Raw genomic sequence first — 22805 nt, 5'->3', positions numbered from 1 at the left:
AGCGTTCAAATATGCCAGGCGAATTAGGATGGGGATCTTTACATGAGTTTAGAGAAAAGTATAGGCTAAATTTACCGTCGCTCTATGGTAGACGTGATCACAAGAAGCAAATAAAGGAAATAGACTGCAAATTAGAGATAATTGACATTTCGTTCTTTCTTCAGTCTATTATGGATAGCAATGCTGTGTCAATTAACAAAATTAATAGCGTCACTCGCGGGGACGACTCACTCTATGTTTTTATTTTTCCATCGATCTAACCTATCTCGAATTTTCTTTAGGAATTCGCAATCATTCATAGGTATTGCCTTTGCGTAAATATGGACGTGTATTTGCGTAATATTTCTACGGCTATGTGGTGTGCATGTAGGGATCCTTTTGCACGCTGCAGTGAAATTCAATTTTAATCCTCTTATATATGTTGGTGATGCTTCACCCCCTGCCAAACACTTTTGCAGGTGGCTTGTACGGTATTATGTAGTTTAATGATACACAAATATATCGATCGTATTGCCCACTAATTTTATTTTAATAGTTTAAAATACGTGTTTCGATTGCTACACAATCATCATCAGGTATTGTTCCTGATGATGAAATGGAAACACGTGCTGTAGGCTGATTAATAAAATTAGTGGGCAGTTTGATATATTTTTTTATCATTCCATATATTGTTCAACTATATCTCTCCGCAAAAAGTTGACTTCAATATGTAGTTGTAGATTCTGGTGATTGATAATATACTGCCATACATCCTAAAGGTGGCTCGCACGGTGTTATGCAGATGTAAATATTAGTTACGAATTGTATTATCGCGCTCAACTGTTCGACTAGCAAATATAAAGGGGAAAATAAATAAGCGACAGTTGCTAAGGTGACTCATCAATCGAGAGGGGACGAGGAGGAAGTGATTGCCGGCATGAGGGGCTCCGTCGACCAGGAGGGAGGACAGTCGATCTTCGCAAATACGCAGTGGAAGTGATCAGTGAGTGGCATTGGACGCTTCACTCGAGAACATGAAACTGTCGATTTGTATCGCGACGCTGCTTTCCGCCAGCCTCCTGCTGTACGTGGGCGCGAGCCGAGATGAGGCGTCGGACAATCCGGTGGTGCGGACCCCTCTGGGTGCTGTCAGGGGCACCACAATGATCTCAAGGTCAGGGAGGGCTATTAACGCGTTCCGAGGGATGAGGTACGCCAAGCCACCCGTGGGAGAGCTAAGATTCAAAGTGAGTGGTCGCTTTTTTATCTCGAGCATAATGCTTCTCGCGATCTAGCTAGATTTTTATCATAGATATGCGTCCTCTGACAAAGAAATACGAATTTTATAAATTCTCGCGGAGTAAGTAATTCAAGCATAGGTTATAACATGCCAAAAATTCATGCATGTACTTATTATTTACAAAGATAATAACTTATTAAATATACAGAAGAGTCTATTAAAAAAATCAAAAAAATAGCAATTACATTCACGTTCATTGTGCTTTACAATCTTACAAAAATTTCCTCTATATGTCCTGCAAAGCCAATAGTACCCTGAACTATCTGATTCCCCGTAATGGCCCATTATGCATAGTAGTTCTCTGAAAAAAAATTTAAGGCAATTTTTTCCCCGTTGAATTTTCATTTCTTTCTTCCCACTCGTTGCACTCTCTTGGCCTCTTTATTTCTATTGATTTAGCTTCTGTCGTGGGTGGAAATATAATGGGGTTCTATTATGATGCTCTCCGTATCGCACTGAAATATATTAATTCTCAATTGCTCAAGCAATCAAATCGCGCACCCTTCGAGTCTCTAGCGGCTCCCGGCCTAATTCGCTTAGCATCCATGTAACGCTTTCTGCACGCCCGTTGTAGTTTTTGAAGAATTGACATTGCAGAGCCTACCTTCGTAATCTCCCATGCGATTGCTGCACATTCAAGGTGTGGCCGAACGTTTGGTGCGTTTGACGCAGGATCTCTTTACGCACATTTTAAACTTGGTCTCAGGCAAGGAGGTTGTAAATATCTGGACGCGCTGTTTCCGAGTTTTTAGCGCGGTCAAATTCAATCTTGGTTTGGCAATTTTTGGACTTAGTCTATTGATTTTTTGAACTGGCTAGGTTTTGTTCTGAAAATGAACTAAGCACATTAAGTGAAACATTCTACCATAATCTTAAGTATTTCGCCGGTAATTGTCATCGGATTTTTTTCCATCATTCGCGATACTTCCATTAATTAACTCTGTGTCTGTTAGCCACTTTACTGGTGGGGATATCCTTGAAAATATACTTTATTACTATTTTTCTTGGATTTCCGTTTGTTATAATAAAACTAATACCAGTATAAGTGCAGGGAAATGACTAGTTCACCCTCGTACATTTTTATTTTTAGCTGAGCTGGTTGTAGAACGTAATTATGGTGATTGATGATAATTTTTCCCTGGAAAAACATGTTCGAGTCATGGCTTTGCGAAGCCTACCAATGAAGTAAGAAAAAAAGGTTTACATCGTGCATTATATAGTTCATTTTAATGTATCATCGAGTTGTGACCGAAAATTCCACCAGATAGTTAGAATCCTTACGGAATGCCAATGTTTTGGTCAAAGTGGGCGTGGCTTGTCCTACCCTAGCACCCCATTCCGGCCACACTTCGCTCAACGCTATAAACCAGTGGTGCCCCCGCTAGATATTGACAACTTTGCAATCTTTATGGTTCCAGCGCAGTAGCTCGACAGCGAGTCGTTCCGAATGGAGAAAGAGTCAACCGTCCGGTATACCCGACGACAGCGCCAAAACGGATGATTAAAGAACTAGGTGAAAATATGCAGGGAAACCACACAAACAATAAGAAAGCAATGGCGGGGAATGGACGAAAGGTTGTAGAGGAATAAGAATAGATTTCATTGAATGAAACATGTTAATGAATAATTTTCATGTAGGGACATAAAGTACATTTCTATTACAATCTGAATGAAAGAGTTAAATTTTTAGATTCGCTCAACCATAAACAAATACGTAATTCCTCATTAATGCAATGAAGACGAATCGACAGAGTCCACATATTCGGTAGACTCATAGATTTTGTCAATTCCTCAGAATTTGATAACAACAAATCAACAGAAAGAATCAGCCTTTTTCGTAGACGACTATATTTTATCAATTCCTGAGTGTGTAATCAAAACATATCCACAGAAAGGGTCAACCTTTTTGGTAGACTATTAGATTTCATCAATTCCACAGCATGTAATAATAACAAATCTACAGAAAGAGTCAACCTTTTTGGTAGACTACTAGATTTAATCCATTACTTCTTGTGTAATCATAACAATGCCACAGAAAGAGTCAACCTTTTTGGTAGACTTCAAGATTTCATCAATTCTTCAGTGTGTATTCAAAACTAATCCACAGAAAGAGTCAACCTTTTTGGTAGACTTCAAGATTTCATCAATTCCTCAGTGTGTATTCAAAACTAATCCACAGAAAGAGTCAACCTTTTTGGTAGACTACAAGATTTCATCAATTCCTCAGTGTGTATTCAAAACTACTCCACAGAAAGAGTAACCTTTTTGGTAGACTTCAAGATTTCATCAATTCCTCAGTGTGTATTCAAAACTAATCCACAGAAAGAGTCAACCTTTTTGGTAGACGACTAGATTTCATCAATTCCTCAGTATGTAATCAAAACAATGCCACAGAAAGAGTCAACCTTTTTGGTAGACTACTACCTTTCATCAATTCCACATCATGTAATGATAACAAATCTACAGAAAGAGTCAACCTTTTTGGTAGACTACTAGGTTTAATCCATTACTTCTTATGTAATCATAACATTGCCACAGAAAGAGTCAACCTTTTTGGTAGACTTCAAGATTTCATCAATTCCTCAGTGTGTATTCAAAACTAAGATTACAAGATTTCATCAAAAACGTCTTATTTATTGCGAAAACGGCAATTAGAAAGTTACTTTTTAAGAAGCAGTACCAATATTAGCCGTACGTGGTGCTGCCGTCGGGTATACCGTGAGGTTTACTCTTTCTCCATTCTCTAAGACTCCTCGACAGCGCTGTAGCTCTACAGGTAGGCGCGCACCATCTCGCGGCTGCGAAGGTTACCTCTTGAGCGCTCGCGATTCAGTACTTGTATCTAACGGGGAGGCGGACAACGCGAAAGAGTAATTGCATTATAACAAGTGTTCCCAATGGCACTCTCCAGCAACAAGTGTAACACTATGACAGGCAACAGCGCCACAACGATAGGCGACAAGGCAATGACCAGTAGCGCAGAACAGTCAACCTTCCTGTTCCACAGACAGGTTGGCACTTCTAGTCCGCATATTTAAACCGGGTATATAAAATTTAAATTTCTACTGACTGCATTTTTACATTTGAAATACTTGTCAGTACATGTCCGAACTATATTTAGCAATAGTTAAATGACGTCCGTGAGACGCCATTTTCGGAACAGAATGCGCCTGACGGAGAATTTAAGAATGAAAAAAAGTGCTGATTAAAAGCGTCACTAAGGTCATTATTTTCATTTTTTTCATCACAGACTTTGATAATGCAATACCTGCCACCATCAAATCTTTTCAAGGTATTCAGTCCACCCCGTGTGGTAGAAGTCTTTGCTGACCACATCAATGGCGTACCCAGGAACAAAACTAGATGGGGGCAAGCCGTCAATATTTAACCCAGAAAAGGCTAAGGAAGTTAATTTTTTTAAGACATTAATAACGTTTTCTTAGTTTTAAAAATATTTGCTAAAAAATAGTTTTAGCTCAATTACATGTTTTACAGTAATCTCAAATTTCTTGGATTCAAAGAAAATTTGTTTAAAACTTTTGCATTGAACTAAATTTACTTTTCCTTCTAGGGGGGACAGCTTCCCCCTGCTACCTCCGCTGGGTATACGTTGGACCACTTACCCAAGAACTCCAGTATATTACAATACTGACAAGTCATACAGAAACGATAAATTATGAGAGATGTTTTGACTAACGAATGGGAAAACTATTTTTCCCCAAAAATATAAATAAAAGGGCAAAAATAATATCTAACTTCCATTTTAATTTAATTGAAGACATTGGTTCCATTGATTTTATGGGTGGTTGAAATTTGTCACTGGAAAATTGGCTTAGCCAGTATTCGAACAATAATCTTAAAAGGCGGTCCCACATGCTACCAGGTACACCTCAAAGTCATCCTTCTCTTTACTAACATAGATGTATTTATTGACTTTTTAGCCTCCTGTGCCAATAACAAAGATCTGGGATGGTATAAAGAATGCAACGGAAGACGGAGCATCGTGTCCTCAAGCCAGTGACTTCTTGAGTGGACCTACGTCTGAAGACTGCCTTTTCCTCAACGTTTATTCCACTAAGGTAAGATCTAAATTCTAATTGAGTAATTCGTTTCTTCCAGTAAATAAATAGTTGTTCAAGCATATATTACGAACACTTTCTCTCCGAATTTCATCAATAATCTTCTCCGGTTCTCACTCGGTGAGTGACCGAAGAAAATTTTACCAATCTGTTCAAGCAGGTGTTCGTAAGACGGTTGAGGTGTGCGTGAGAAAGATATTTACGTAACTTAAAAAATTATCCACCCTTTACGTGATTCCCAATAGTTACGGGACACACGACCTTGGCGGTAAGGCTAAATAATGGCAACAATTGGAACCCAATTTTTATAGAAAAACACTGTACAATACCTCATGTGTAACATTAATATATACTGCACATATCATGGACCTATATTTTGAGTTTCTTTGCTAATTCCATTGGAATATCGGAGAAGAATCTTGAAATATCTTAAAGTTTGTTCGATGATATAGCTTTTCACTCATGCATGTATTGATGCATTCATGAATTCAATGATGAAATTGCAAATTTTTAAGGCAGCTAATTGGATAGAAACGGAATGAAATACAGTCCCTATCAGTGGCGGCTCGTGAGTCAAATGCCTGGGGGGGCGCACTCCACCGGGCACCACTCCACTTTTTTAATATTTCGTGTATTTTATTAAGTTTTTACGGCAATCTAGGAATAAAATTTAGTAATGCCATATGTTCCGTTTTTTTCAACAAAAATACCTAGTTTTCCTAATAAAGCTTGATTAATAAATACTAAATGCGGTAGACTCTCGTTCATGCGGATCCGCTTAGTCCGGACTCTCGATTATACTGATCAATGATCTTGAAGAATAAAAATATAATTGCTGCGATATTTTGCAAATACAAACGAAAATACGTAACTTTAGGTTTTAGCGCCTACATTCTTCGTGCGGATATGCGTGCAATACACTTATGTTGTTCGTTTTGCAATCATAATGCGTTATTTGTCAAATCTATACAACATTTGCAAAGATTCAGTTAGCAATGACACTTGTAACACCTGAGGAGGGAGGGGAGTGTCACTGACTTCCACTAGGCAACAAACACTACTAGAATGCGCGCGCTTTGCTATTGTAGATGTAAACTTTGATTGCGGTGTTCGCGTTGCTTCTTGAATACAGTATGATTTAAAATCAATAATTAAATATTTCTCACACATTTTTAACAAAATCTGAAATACTCACATGCCTTTAGTTATATTGCACAAGTCCATCCTTCTTTCCTTTTGTCCAGCAAAGTGATCAATTACACGTTCGTTGAAATCAGCGCCGGACAACCATTTCTTTCCGATTGAACACATAGCAAGGGCGCTAGTCTATAAATAAACAAGGGACGACACAAAATGAGCCGACGAAAAATACGACCAAAAAGAACAAGGTGCCAGGACACAGATTTGGGGACAATTTTTCCCTATATTTCCCTAAAACAAAAACGAGCACTGTTGATTAATTCAAAATTGTCTTCTTGAATGTACACTTAGCACTAAGAAACTTCTTAATCGGCAATTAAGCACAGTTAACTCCTCAAAAATGATGTCTGAACTCATTTCACTCCGTTCTTAAGGAGAGTCTTGCGTTACTATAAGGAAGACTCAAGGGAGATAGAAGTCGTGGTCCACAAATGATGATTCAGCTGAGGGACGAATTTAAGGTCAGCAAAGGCACTCAAGCAAACAAAAGACGTCACGCACCATCTCCTTGAGTCTAAGATTCATATGTGGCAAACACACGAAACGCCAACGGGTCGCACTTGGAATAACCATGCCTTCGAAATCATTGCCATGATATAATAGAAAATAAATTCTAGATCGTAAAAGAAGACGGCTCTGAACCACAAATAAGAGCTGTAAGGATCTCCGCACTGATATGAACTCTTCGAAGCCACTTAAATCAGACCCAAGTGGACATTTTCCGTCAGACAGCTACCGCTCTGCCACTGAGGAATTAGGTGAACATGAACTAATACAACAAGGACGGCTAGAAAAATGATGAACCTACACACAAAAGGTGCATTGTACGCGAAACTTCTTGGCATTCATTGAATGACTCTATTTAAAGTCACGTTTTACGGGTTAAATCATGTTTAATCCTTCACCCTATCACGCACGCACCTATTTCTTAAATTATAAATCAGTGGGGAATGTTAACTGATTTTTCCTAATACTGCAGGTCTTTTGATAAATTTATCTGAAAAATAGGTACCGCATTTCTAATCATCGGGAAGATATGAATACATTGTTCAGGCCTAAACATTATAACATTAGTTTCCCCAAGGTTCTTGAAATTCGTAATCATAACAGAACTGTGGCAAATACTCGAGAATAGTTTTCCTACGTCAATACGGCCTTTAACTGGTTGGATTTTATGTGTTCCGGAATTCAAACACCCAAAAACGCAAGTATAATGAGATAATTTATTTTCTGTATCAATACTTACCAGTAATTAAAAATTAAAATCGTATAACTACACCCAGTACAGTGACCATTCTGATTCCGTACGTCCCTTTTCTGTGGCAGCACCAAGTAGACGCCAGTTTATACGCCCGCCGGCCTGCGCAGCGATATCAACTCACACGTCGCTCTGCGCATTCTCGGACGACGTCCCAAGACCTCCATAAGACACAACGTTAGACGCGTCATAGCACCAGCGGCCCCCACCACTACCACTCTCCATATAACTGCATGGGGATGGATTGGGACGTTCTGGCCAGCGCCCCACGGCTACAAATACGAACTTCTCGCGCCATTTCTTTTCGTGTTTTTCCAATACTTTCGATGTATGGGACTGAAAAAACACTTTGATTAATTAGATGTATAATTATAAATTAATGGATATTTATTTTTTTTACTTTTTCAAATATTTGGGAGGGGCGGCGTCCGAGAGTCCTTATGGGCAAGCCGCCACTGGTCCCTATATAACGCTAAAATGTAAAATATATCGTATTCTTCCTTTCTTAAAGTATACTGAATTACGGCCCAGGTTAAGCTATGATATGGGGAATCTTTATTGGTGTAATACTATGGACACTATTCGTCGACCTAGTGGGCTCACTTAATTTTACTGAATTTTTACTAGCTATCTGGTTATTTTTAGGCCAATAACGAGTTGTGGCATGAAAAGGAACAGAATCAACTCCGTCACCTTTACTATTAGCGTAACATGGCCCAGGTTAAGACTGCTATATTTCTATCAAGGCCGAAATGGCCTCCAACAAGATGCGATTTCACGTGCTATTTAAGTATTATTATACTATACGTAATATATTTTAGCATGTGAATTGTATAAGATCAGTGTTTTTTATTTTTTTATCTTACTAATCTAATAATGCTTTTATTTTGCTTAATTTTACTGCATAACCCGCCACTGATCTGTCGGCATAAATGCGAAAAGTGAAAGGCCGCTTACTGCGTGTCAAAACAAAAAGCTACTATAAGTGTCAAGGGTGTATGCCGTCTAGTGGTGCAGAGAAATAAAAATACCAGTTTAAATAAAAAAAGATCGTAGCACTTTTCCACATATTTTTTACTGTGGAAAAGTGCTACGATCTTATATTTATTTAAGTATGCCTAACTTCCACCAATTGAAGCCTGAATCTGTTGAACTTATTAAAAAAAAGAGTGCCTGTCAGATCCATTGCGCCCGATGGAAGGTTAACAAGTTTTGCCTATGCATAAATGTGGATGTATGTATATTTTGTTATAATGCAAAATATTTTTGCGACCAAGTGGTGTATATGTGGGAATCCTGTATGGTATGGTATTTGTATGAGGCGACCGACAGCTTAGGTCATATGCACCATGAGGGAAGGATAGGCAAGGAAGATTGGAGAGAAACCCGGCGCCGGCATTAGCCTGCTCTTAACGAAAGGCGTCAAGGGGACCACGGCTTAACGTCCCATCCGACGGACGGAGTGTTGTCCTCCACACAACATTCAAGCAGGGATCAGGCAGTCCCTGAAAATTCTCTGCCACCGCCGGGATTTGAACCCGAGACCACGGGGTGGGAAGCCAACGATAGCCACCACACAATCTCTTGTATGCTGCATGCTGCTCATTGGTCACCCCCTGCCAAACATCTTAGAGGTGGCTCGTAGGGTAATACTTATATGTTCATGAAAAAAATGTGTAACACTGACGTGCTCGCGAGTTTCCAAGTGTCACCAGAAATCCCAGCAGGTTGAATAGTTATGCTGTATAATGCGTCAATGCTCTAACAGGATATCTAACGTTATCTTTTCACAGCTACCGGATTCAAACTCTAATCCCCAGCAACCAGTTCTCGTTTTCCTTCACCATGGAGGTTGGTACGAGATGTCCAGTCAAAGCAGCCTACTAGGACCACAATACATAATGGACCAGGATATCGTGTTAGTGACCATCAACAACAGACTAGGAGCACTTGGTGAGCAATGAGATGAAAAGTTTCACTAACCCATTGATTTTACCCCAACGTTAATTTCATTAGTTCAGGGTGGAGCTCACCCTGAACTATGCCACTAGCATGAGAAGATTATACATTGCGGGTAGGTGGGTCGCTTCTTTTCCGTGGGGCACCCCATGTTTCAAGGGGTTTGGTCCGGGGTCCTTTTAAGGTTTAACATGGGATTTGATCCCAGCACTCTTTGAATAGACCCTAATCTCTTCCCAATGTGTCAGTAGGGTCTTCAAAAAATACCTATCATCGTAAATCATTCCAAAAATTTCTATAGTTACCGAGTGCATCTTTCTAGCATTAAAACCATTCTATTCCAAAAAGGCAAATTAAGTATTCATGCATCATAGTTTCCTCTGGTAATATCGATATTTATTGCCAAATCATTTCAACTTAGTCCTCATAAATCCCCGTTCACAATATCGTAACTCCCCATAATTTGGCACATGATCTGGACGAAAAAAGACGTATTTAGCCAATAGAAGTACACGCTTAGAATAGCAATAACGGAATCGATAATAGAGGAATTTAAACAGATTTGAACGATTGGTATGCACCCATTCAAAATATATTACAGATATAAGATGTACGGTATTATACGTCGTTTCCAGGAAACGGTTTTAAGCCAGTAGGGCACTTAAATAACGTTTGGAGATATATGTTCCGTCATAGCAGTTTTTGATCATGTTTACAAGTTCCAGATCAGGATATGTATCACTTATTTTATCCAGATCAGGAAGTTAAGTTCCATACTGTTCCAGCGTGACCTAAACAACCACAATCTGAGTTTAAATTTTTGTTAGAAATCGCTTTCTTCCTACAGTTATCGTCTAGGATTATGAAGAAATTGAGCTTTTCTCAAATGATGGACACATCACGATGCACAAGTTGCGTTACGGCACTTTAAGTTGCTGTACATTAGCATACTCTTTTCAAGTTCTCAAAATCCAGTGCAATACCGAGTTGAGTGTTTGTGAACTGAGCTAATTCCTTCCTTATCCTTTCGTTCTTCGTAGCGTCTTTACAGTTTTATGCTTTCCTAATCCGTTACTATTAATGGCTTTAAATTTGGCCCTGTTATATACACTTTAAGGTTTTTTGAGCACCGGAGATTCGGAGGTTCCCGGAAATAATGGCCTCAAAGATCAGCTTCAGGCGCTAAAATGGGTCCATGACAACATCGCAAGCTTTGGAGGAGATGCGAACCTGGTCACCATCTACGGATACAGCGCCGGCGCAGCGAGTGTCCAATACCACATGGCGTCTCCAAGATCTGCAGGTGAGCTCCCAGATTAAATTTATGAAAGTGATTACAGGTTAAACATCCTTGAATTGAAGAGCAAAGAAATGTCAAACAAAGGAAGTCCCACAAGTATCACTCCCTTACATCATTCAAATTTTCCTATGTGTCAGAAAATGGTTTCTTATATGGTATAGTCTTGGTTTCAGCCGCTAACGCTCAATACTTTCCGAAATAGTGAGTGGAAAGTACCATAAAACGCCTAAATTTATGCATCCCTAAGCACGGCAATACATCATTAGGGCCCCCGCACTCTGGCAACTTGTTTAAAACAACTATTTAGTTGCTTTGCGGAAGTTCCAATGAAACACACGGCATTGACTCTGGCCTCGCGCATTGGCGAATTTTTAGTTGCCGTAGCCAAATAATTGCGTCCGAACCTATTGCGAGGGTGAGGAAACTGTTGCCGGCAGGAATAGACCACGTGGGTTTTTAGCAACTACATAAAAAAATTGCCAGTGCGCGGGGGCCCTAAGTGCCCTTCATTCTATCAACAGTATATTAAGGCCGTTTCATACGGGGCACGTACTGTCACAATCTTAGGTGTGTGTGTATATTTTTGGCAGGTCTATTTCACCGGGCTATATCCTCAAGCGGGTCAGCACTCTCTTCCTGGGCAATAACAAGGGATCCTATGGCGCTCACACGGAGGCAAGCTAAGCTCCTCAACTGTCCAAATGCAGAGAACGCAACATCCAAGCAGATTGTGGACTGCCTGAGAGACAAAGACGCAGAGGAAATTGCCAAGTCGTACTTTGGCCTGAGGGTATGCAATAACGGTTTTTCGAAAGATTTTCTTTGTTTTGTTCTTTTTTTATTTTCTTCTTGAAAGACTTAATTCGTCAACTCCATAAACTGCAAAGGCAAACTGCGGGTTTCGTCAGAAGCTGGTATGAGTGAACTTATGGCGTAACACATCATTTACACCAATTAATCTAGCAGCCACTAGAAACTCGGAAGCAACGTGCAATGCTTAGAGTACATATCTTGAGCAGTTAAGAATATATAGACACGGTATGTTCAGAAAGAAAACGGGAATCGTAGTTTTTTTCAACCCTTCACAACTCGCGCCCGTTTTCGGAACGCAAGTACTCGCGCTGAGCCTGACCTGCTCTATTTTTTTTAAGTCTCAACATACGATAGTCGATAATTTTCCTTCTTTTTTTGTTTATATCAAAGTAACAATACTTAAAAGTTCCATTTCATTAAAATATTTTCATTTCATTTACGATTAATAACATTTAATTCTTACTTTATTTAGGTTGGGATATAAAATACAATTCCATAATTTCAAAAAAGTAACACGAGCACTCGCGTAGAGCCTGACGGGTTTGGACCACGTGCATATAAAGAGAAAGTATCCTATTCCAACCTGGTGATAGACTAATCGGGGTATACTGTGAATGTAAAACATTACTAGTAGAGTAAGGAAAAGGCAAAGAGATTCTGAGCGTATCGTTGAGAAATGGGCGGGAACTAATAAGAAAATACAATACTAACGAGAAGAGTCTAACAGGCTAAGAGCTAGTTCCGTAGGGTTAATATGTATTATTCATCATTAATATTGTCGCCTTCAAAATAATCCACATTGCTACTAGTAGATATTATGCACTGTGGCCAGCGCTTCTTCCAACTTTCGAAACACTTCTCAAGCTCAATCTCTTCGATCTCTGGTCAGCGATTTCTTTCAATATCATCTATACTTGTAGAACGACGACCCTTTGAGGCTCTCTTCATTTTTAGAAATAGGAAAAATTCACGTGGAGAGTCACATAGGTCACAGTTTTCTCGATTAAAAAATATTAATATTTGACGTACATGGAGGCTGGGGTTTCATTACTGTTAGTAGGGTAATTACACAAACAAGCAATAAAGTGTGAGCCATAAAGCGCCGAGCTCATAAAAACATATCTAACCTTAGTGGTTGCCATAGACAAAGTAAACAATGAATACAGCAGAGGATTTGGTCATACTTCGGCGACATGTATAATCAAGTATAGTTTATATTACTACGACAAAAAACCGAGATCAAAGCTGGAGGTCTCTTCGATTTCATTATAAGAACTTTGACCTCGAAGATAAATTTTTAGCTTTATCTGCATATTTATTTGGTTTATATAAAATATATTTCTTCCGCACAAATCCCCCTCTTCTGGTTGATCTGTTACTTAGTTGTAGTTTTAAGGATGAGAATCGATTAAAAAATCACAAAGGTGATCTAGTTCCATGAGTAGATTGCCATCATATATTCGTTATAGAATAATCCCATAGCTTGTGTGTTATGAGGCGTACAGTAGGGCGGATTCAGATGGATTTTTTTCAAATCCATCTGGCCCAATGAAAAAAAGTTGTGGAACCGATCAAAAATAAGGCCTGAAAAATTTGAGACCTCTAGGTGAACCCCTGACCCTCGTTCATGTTCCTTTGAAAGTGTTTGAGTTTCGCACCTCAATAAAACTCTACTTTTGGGTTATTTGCATTTTCCGTAAGTTTTAGTACTTCCTGTGGTACCGCTAAATCCATTTAGTCACATCTGCGGACAATACCGGAATAGAAGTGCATATCCAAAGTTCGCACACCTTTATAGCCACTCGAGAGGCCTCTTCATAAACCGTAGGCTCCTTTCCTGCGTTCTCGTATCTAAAAATATTTCATCACGTCTCTAAATGTTGGTAACATCGATTTGTTTAACACCGACAGGCGCCAAATAAGGGACAAGTCGTCTCACGGCGCATCCTTTTTTGCTTTCTACCATCTTCCGATTTATATTATCCAAGATGAACGCCCTCCTAGAAGCACACGCGGGATGGATTCTGCTGTATTCGAGGCTTGGGAGGGGGAGAAGCGAGCGGGGAGGGGAAGGGATCGGCCAGCCGATCTTGTATCCGCGACGCTGCGTGGGCGTTGGAATATTTTCTTCGCGGACGCGGACTCAAATTAGGCATTTTGTGGCTAAACGGTGGCAGATACGTCAAAATGCACGAAATTTTTGTTCTGAAAGGGCAGTAACTCGGTGAAATCAATAGGGAATGACCGTAACATATTATATATTTCGAATTTCGACCTTCCCCCCCTAAATTGCATTTGAGCGAGGGTCCGGGGTTCACCTAGAGGTCTCAAATTTTTGAGGCCTTATTTTTGATCGGTTCCACAACTTTTTTTCATTGGGCCAGATGGATTTGAAAAAAATCGATTCTTCCGATCCGCCCTAGCGTACACGTTGCCAAGTGCATTTTCGTGAAAGTAAATTTTAATCCTCTAGCGCAGCGGTTCCCAGCCTTTTTTCCTACCGTACCCCTCTACATGTATACAACTGATATTGCACCCCCAAAAATGTAACGTGAACATTTAATTACATAATTTCACTGCGGGTAGGTGACACTTTTAGTTATAAATAATTGTATACTCGAAACTTCGTTTTAAATACCCCATATAATGTATGGATATATTTCCTGGTTAAGACTTAAGGCTCGCCACCAATGCCAGGCTACCTTTAGGGAACGTGGCGTCCGACAGTACCTATTATTTTCGGCGTACCTACCCCCAACTGTTTCGTCGCGTACCTACCCCTTACACGTACCACTGGTTGGAAACCGCTGCTTAAGCGCATGCTAGTGGTAGTGCACCCCCCCCCAAAACATCTCCTTAAGTGGCTTACAGGGTAGTATGTAGATGCAGATGGTATCATGATGCAATGTTCATGCCGTAGGAATGGCAGTATGATCCGCTGGTTATTTTCGCCCCGGTGATCGAAGCAGTAGGAAGCTCGGATGCTCCCTTCATCACAGAGGATCCGTATTGGCTGTTCCGATCAGGAAACTTCTCCCAGGTGCCATGGCTGACTGGATCCACAAACAACGAATGGATGAGGCGAGCCAAACGTGAGTGTTCCACGTTCTCTGTACGCATTATTTGATTAAATGTGTCTCTAATTTTAATTAGTATTGGCTACTGCTGAGTATGTCATCCACAAAGTAGCGTTGGATTATAAATGACGATCTTGATTGTCCTTCCCTCAAAATTTAGGTAGTGTAGTTATCTCCTGAATCTTTTACAGTTAACCAGCTTGCCAAATTACCTGCGTAATTTCTCTATTTCATTATATTGGTTGAGCACCAAGAAAGATGCATGTTCAATAAGCCTCAGAAGCTTTAACAAGGTATCAATCGATACAGATATATTAATTTAGCCTACAAAAGGTCACTGCCATCATAATGTTGTCCAAAAACTACGAGACATCAACTAGTAATAATAGTAATAGTAAAAGTAATAAGCCTTCTGAGATTGAATCAAGATCCTGACTCGTTTTAACCTAAGCGGGTGCCATTAATAAGGACGGATTCGTATATTTAAAGTTTTATTTAATATTACAAGAGCTATAAGAAAGATGCATACAGTAGAAGAAATTATCAAATTTTGTGAGGGCTAAAAGTATATTCATTTTCATTTCATTTCAGAAATCCTGGATAATGACACAGTCCTTGCGGATTTGTCGCAGAACTTCGAGCGAGTAGCACCAATTTTATTCTACTACGAGAGGGATACGCCTTCATCACAGAGGAAAAGCAGAAGACTCCATGATTTCTACTTTCCCGATGGCATTACGAAGGATTCTTTGCAGGAAATAACCGACGTATGTCCAAATTCCACTGTTTATGTCATGAGGAGTTGGTGAGGCGGTAAGAATAATTGCCTCCCACCTCGTGGACCAGGGTTCAAATCGCGGAGACTTTTACAGAGACTGCTCGATCGCTGCTGGAGTGCTTCATGGAGAGTAATGCAAGTGCAGCACTCCGTCCGTCAAATGGGACGTTCAGTCGTGGTCCCCTTGGCACCTATCGTTAAGTGCATATTAATACCGATGCCGGGTTCTCTCCGCTCTCGGCTATTAAAATGCATCAATAAATCAAATGTAACTGTCAATCGAGATTAAAAATTGCGCAAAATTAACGATAAATCGATTACTCGCTCGAGCTTAGGTGTAATTGAAAACTAAAAATCACTTTTGTTTAATGTATCGATTATGAGTTAAAAACACCAAAAGTGTAATTGATAACAGTAATTCGATCGCTTTTGCCTTGTTACGTCACATCACTACTTACCCTCTATTCTGGAAATGTTTGTGGATTTAAACTACCACGCCTATGGCTAAGTTTCGGATCAGCTTATCCCCTAACTAATCTAAACTAGCAACATGGGTTGAAGCTTTCATTGTGATGAAAATATTTAAGGTAACATAAAATTTAGTAAAAAAATTGTTTATTTGTATGCATCACGTGGCGATTCTGAAGCGCATCAAGAATAGTCTTTATGTCCCCAGCTAAGCAGTTGACAATCGGTACTTCGATGGCATTCATTTTTTACTTTATCAAAAACGGGAAAATCATTAGAACTTACCCAGCACGCTCCCTGCCTTCCTTGGTGTTTTTCATAAATAAAATTACTACCATAAAGTAATTCTTGAATTTTTAAGTAAATGAAAGATCGTAGCACTTTTCCACAAGAATTCTTGTGGAAAAGTGCTACGATCTTTCATTTACTTAAATATGTCTAACTTCCACCCATTGAAGCCTGAATCTGTTGAACTTAATTCTTGAATTGTTTATACTTTTATGGAATCCAGGAAATTAGAAAATTAAAGGTTTAAGGAATGATATATCTATTCCAGTAATGTCCTCGCGAATCTTTAAAAGAGAAGAATTGATCGGGAATCTCTTCACTACCGATATCACTAAAGTATCGTACGAGTATCATCAATCAGTAGCGTATGGGACGGATATAACATGACGAAAATATGATGCGATAATGTCCATTGTGAGGAGTGAGTTGACAAAATTATGCTCGATATTGGAAAAAGCATTTTATATATTACAGTACACACCTTCTTCAACAGCTTTACACCGATGGCGCCTTCCTGTATGGAGCGGATACCTCGGTCAAAATGATCTCCTCAGTCAGCCGATCGCCAGTGTACTACTACCAATTCGTCTACCGAGGGCGCTTTGGGCATATGTCAACTGAGCCAGGGATGGACAGACCACCAGGTGAGGTACTTAAAAATACAAGCAAGGCCATTCAGTGTGTATGTGCGGTCTCTAAAACCGCCGACGCGAACACGGAATGTGAGGCTTAGGCCCAGCGCACACGGAGTGGCTATTTTGTGACTACAGTTGGAAACCAGTTGCGTCGGCAACCAGTTTACAAATGAAATAAAACTTCTGTCCGCACGCGATTGTACTGACAAAGGGCTGGTTGTGAATCAGATGCATCTATTGTGCAATCAGTGAGGTGTTTATGTAGTGCGGTACGTGTTTTTAAGGCCTTGGCCTGGCCGTATGCGCTTACTATGCCGGGCTCAGACTAAGATGAAGTTATTAACTATTATCAATATTGAAAGCGATAGATAGTTTATGGTTGTACAGAACTTCATGCTTCTATACTGCTCCATAGAGCTTTATATTGAGTTCTTGATCACCCATGTTGATATTGACACTATACGGCCGTCAAAACACCGGCAAAACACTACTTGGTCTCATAAAACATGAGTCTGCAACGCAACTGCAACCGCGGGCCCACGGTTGTATGCGACTGTTCACAGATTGGTTTAAGATCGTCAAATATCTGTCGTTTCGTATGAGACTCCCAACCCCAATACATTGTCGAGGTCATAAAACAGTTACACGGTCAACTGGTCTGCAACTGTGGTTGCAGAACAGTCGCACCGTGTGCGCTAGGCCTTAGCGTTAAAGTAGATTGGCAGAAACCTGAGCAGGTGGAGCAGTAATTATACTACTTTGGCCCCAAAAGCCTCAATAAGGATATAAATGAGATAATTGGGCTACAAAGAGCAACTTTAACAAATAAGAAAGAGTACAAACGAAGTGCTAGTGAAGAGCATGAACATATGGGCCTGAAGATCTCCATATTATAACAATAAATAACTCAGTTATTGGATTGCCCCCTATTTTTATTTTATTTTGACGCGCTTCAACGCCCCACGGCGCTAAACTTTTGAAAAGCGACGAAAAAGTAATTTTAAAGATACTACCTTCAATATGATCGTCAATCATCAATTGAAACTGAAATAATCCACTGCATTTAACAGAAAGTTGACGTAGTAAATTTGTTGAGGTAGTGATAATATCTAAATATTACAAAAATAATTAGTCATATTTCCTGGTGAATTTACTCTAGCGCTTTAAAATGCAAATTAGTTTTAAAATTAGGCTCTATTTTACATGATTTGGTACTAATAAAACAACCTACTATATGTGCGTAGTAGTGTCTATATTATTAAACAATTAGCCTAAAACTCGGTTTTTTAGTCTTGAGTAGGGATGTGCGAGTAGTACTTTTTGACTTCGATTCCAGTATGGAGTCGAGTTGAAAACTACTCACGAGTATCGAGTCGAGTGGAGTATGGTAATCCTTGATTTAGGTAATACAGCAATGCATGCTCCAACATATTCTCAATCTTTTCAATCCCCTTGCGAATTTTCTATTTTGAATGCTTAGCTTGATGCAAAAATGGAAAGATAACGAGGAACGTTTCTGGCATTTGAGTCACAATTAGGGGATGAATGAAAATCAATGTGTCTTAAACAGTTCTACATATAAGCATAATTGAAATAAATTAACCTCCAGAAATATGTCGTCAATGTATTCATTCAAACTGCTCAGAAGAACCCTGATAAGATATTTGTAGAATTTTAATTAAGATTGTATACGTAAATGTATCGTGTAATATTTGATCCTTTCAAATTCCTGTGCAGAAAAACCAATTGTTCTACATGCTCAGGCAGCAGGTTTTGACGTCTCCATGTTTCAATATTGCTGCCTGCAGAAAAATGTTTTTCGCAACACACTTGTGTAGCTAGGCAAGTTGTAAGGTTTGGGAACCTTGGGAAGTTTTATTAAAAGTTTTATAAACCTTTTAAATGGATCTTGCATATTCATGGAATTTTAGTGGACAAAACGAACGAACTATAGAACTTAGCTTTAGCTTTGTATGTAAAAAATGGAAGTTTTATTTATTTCTTACTTCGTTTAATCAACCATAGCAACTATTTTCTTTTAGTTCAAGAGGGAAACTAAACGCAACAATGGAATAAACGAAAATTAAAATTGGGCGTCCTTGGTGCTCAAAAAGGCTAAAAGATGGCAGCACTTGTGACGTAAAAAACCGGGGAAAACCGGCATTGCCCGCTGAAACGTAAAAGTTGGATTTTTTTTCATAGAAATCCTATCAATTTCTACGTAATCCTCGGTGTTTGAGTAAATAAAATATGTTAGGGTACAAAAGTATCGCATAAGAGCGCATGAGCGATGCTGTAGTCCACTACGATAACTCCGAAAACGCCGCTGGGGCGGAAGATGGTCGGAGGAAGGCCGCGGCTGACGAACAGGTATTCGGCACTCATTGCGACAACTATAGTGGTTGACTGCTACGTAAACAAAAGCTGAAACTCCTAGGCCAAGGCAGTGGAACGACTTTATAAACGATAATACTACAAGAGATTCATGATAGCGCATTCTGTGGGCAGATTTATGAACTTACTGACCTCGACAACTCTGTAAACGAAACTACTCGACTCGACTCCAATTTTCGAGTACTCGCACTTGGTCCAAACCTAGATCCACCACTGAATGCAAACACCAATATTTCTTTGCAGGAGCTGTGCACCATGATGACCTTATATATGTCTTCTACCCTAAAGATATATTCCCGTTCTTCGAAGACGATTTTCCCGAGGCGGTTGTCTCCAAGAGGCTCGTGAAAATGTGGGCTAACTTCGCGAGAACAGGGTATGCACCTAAATTCAGCAACTGAATACTAAATAATAAATTTAATTCCAACCCTATGTATTTATTCATCAATATTGTTATATTCTCCGGCTGGCAAAGTTATTTTTGATTCAAGTTATGGATTTTATGGCGGCGCGTTGAATATTTTCAAATAATACAACAAAACGTTAAAAAATCAATTAAAAAAGAAAAAAAAATGATTTCGAGGTTTCTTGCATGAGTTTATCCATTAAACAACGGAAGAAGTCAACACTAATTATTTACCGAAGAAATCGATGAGTTATTGACATGCCGTGGGCGTTATTAACCGCGATATTATTAGTGACACAATATGTTTAATTTTTACTCAGTGTGACGTCCAAAATTCATGAGATTTACAAAATGTATGAAAATGCACGAACTAATTGAAAATATTAATGGCCCTTAGCTTAATGTGAGAGCACAACGATGCGAAATGCATGCGCAATGAATGTGTGATCAATTTTTTATACTCATAGAGTCATCTAGGGATGGCTAAGAAAACCGTTAGCGCTTAGAACTCAAAACAAGACGAAGAGGGCTAAAATATTTTTTTTAAACCATCAAGTTTTAACTGACTGGGTCGAATACTGTTTCGGAGGTTTAGGCAAGAATTCTTACATTTATTTTAGTCTGCCTCGTAACGTTTAGAGGTCTAAGAGGTAACGGTTGTCTCGCCCATCCCTAGCGGACACTACGAGTATGAAAAATGAATAACACATGGATTCCGCATGCACATGAGATTGATGTCATTTCGCATGACGCCGTATGGCACACACTTCTTCTCAAGAAACAGACTACCTATATGTTAATCGTAAAAGTCTCAAAGCTTAACGTCAAACCTGCGAATTGGAAAGTTTTACAAATCTTACATGAGCTAATTAATTATCCACAAAAATCTCAATTACTGCTTATATTTGATGCTTCAAACAAAAGATTAGATGCCTCCCATCTTTGTGTCTACTTTTCTACGCTAATTTTCAAAATCAATTCACTAATGCCTGTTAGGATAAATTTGACTTGCATGATGATGTGCTAAAATTCCATTGTTACTTTTAAGGAATCCATGCACTTTGGGTTTTTGATCATATCTTTATTGGAAGTAAGTTTCAATCTGCAGTATAATTAAGCAAAGATGTTAATCACCAAACGAGCCCTAAAAATTCTTGGATTGAAATTGCAATTTTACAAAATGCAGGTTATTAACAACGTTTCAAACGTTTTTTCAAACTACAGTCGTCGATCAATAATTACTGCAGTATATTTTGAAACTTTAACGAAACTGAAATTTGCGTCGTGTCTCGGTAGGAGAGATAATTTTACCATCTACATACGAATAAATAAGAGTACTCGATAATGATGCCATAGTGGATTCGGGGAACCCAGGGCGGGCCCCGCATAGGATACGCTCTCGAGGGCCGGGAACCAAGTCCCGAGACTTATACGCCGTGCCACCTCGAGAGGGGGAGGACAGAGGAAGGATAAGGATGGGAGGCATCGCCGCGAAAAGAGCCCTACGACACCTCCAAGGGACGGATAGGAAAGGAAGGGAAGGGATGAGGAATCCCGCACCGTCACAAGGCAGGTGGGCCCTACTAACAGCGAAGCCAAGCTTACGCAATTAATGTGCCAGCGATTTTAGTGGGTTTTCCTATGAGGAAGAAAAATCAATCGATCAAATCGCTAGATATTATAGTGGCTATAGTATAATCGCTAGATATATGATGCCATAGTGTCTATACGCGTTGTAACAAGTAAAACATCTGTGAATATTTTCAAAGGTTGTGTATCTTTATTCAGCATGACTTATCACTGGGAGCCGAATCGATCGATTTCTACTTAAGAATACTTTTTTTTACTAGGAATCCCACCCCGGTCTCGGAAAATGGCAGTGATGGTCAGATGGGAGTCAGCTGGATGCCACTCACTCCAAGCGATGAGTCGTACTTGGAGATAGGGGAAGAGTCAGTCATGAAGAATTCGCTGAGACAAGAAAGGGCCGCTATCTGGGAAGAATACATTTACCCGAAACCACGAAGTGATGCTGGGAATAGATACAGCCGAAGGGGAATACGTTAGAACTCCCCTGTAAAGGTCCAAGAGTCAGGCAGGCAGTAAAATAACTCACAACGCGCACTCCTAAATGCTTTTATTTTTAATTGTTGTTTCTAATAGGTAAAAAACCGCATATACTCAACCCTAGAAGTGCACACTGGGGCCCAGTGGACTCCAGCAAATTTAATCTTTGCTGTTACTTTTTCATAAAGCGAATTATGGGTAGCTCACCCCAACTTAAATTCCTTTTCATGTTTAAAGAAGCAATTAGTGTGAGTGGCGTAGTCATTTGCATGCTATGTGCAATGTTTAAAAAAAAAATATTGGAAATTGTCTGGGGTCCGACGGACTCCGGTGTGTAGTTCATGAATTTTTTTCGAAATTTATAAAAAGTTTTATTCTGATTATTTTGTCATTTTTTACTACTAATTTACGAGCTATAGTAATATTTTGCCGTAATTATCGGGTCCTGGGGCATAGTGAGTCACTTAGGCACAGTAGATACGTCATCTGCGTCGTGTTTGTACATCAGGAGCGATGAAGATATTTGTCAGGCGTTATTGGCGCTGGGAGAGGGGGCTGAGCAGGATGAGATAGGAGTTTTGTCAGGTAGTGATGTGGATTATTGTGTTAGTCCGAATCCGTTATTTGTTTTAATTTTACTATATAATTTAAAAAAAGTAACAAAGAAAGACTTTTCCTGCAATTTTTTTGTAAATGGGTTGATTTAACGAAAATTTCCGGGAATTTAATTTCCTCGAAAATCATTTTTCCTTGTTCACGCAATATTTCTTTGAATTTTCCTATCATAAAGAGAAAGCAGTCGGT

At 39.4% G+C, this 22805-nt stretch overlaps 1 protein-coding gene across 1 annotated transcript; it reads left to right on the top strand.

Annotated features, from left to right (window-relative positions):
* The first annotated feature begins 922 nt into the window (after nucleotides 1-922).
* On the top strand, nucleotides 923-22649 carry LOC124163586 (juvenile hormone esterase-like). Its single transcript, XM_046540579.1, has 10 exons — nucleotides 923-1226; nucleotides 5221-5358; nucleotides 9610-9769; nucleotides 10893-11078; nucleotides 11666-11865; nucleotides 14809-14980; nucleotides 15557-15732; nucleotides 16993-17143; nucleotides 19772-19904; nucleotides 21785-22649. The coding sequence occupies exons 1-10, from the start codon at nucleotides 1014-1016 to the stop codon at nucleotides 21999-22001; spliced, it is 1746 nt and encodes a 581-aa protein (XP_046396535.1). The 5' UTR covers nucleotides 923-1013; the 3' UTR covers nucleotides 22002-22649.
* Nucleotides 22650-22805: the final 156 nt, after the last annotated feature.

The sequence above is a fragment of the Ischnura elegans genome, chromosome 8 (genome assembly GCF_921293095.1).
Source record: "Ischnura elegans chromosome 8, ioIscEleg1.1, whole genome shotgun sequence".
NCBI classification, from domain to species: Eukaryota; Metazoa; Arthropoda; class Insecta; order Odonata; family Coenagrionidae; genus Ischnura; species Ischnura elegans.
Note: the sequence above shows the minus strand (reverse complement) of the source record. Positions and strands in the feature narration are given on the sequence as shown.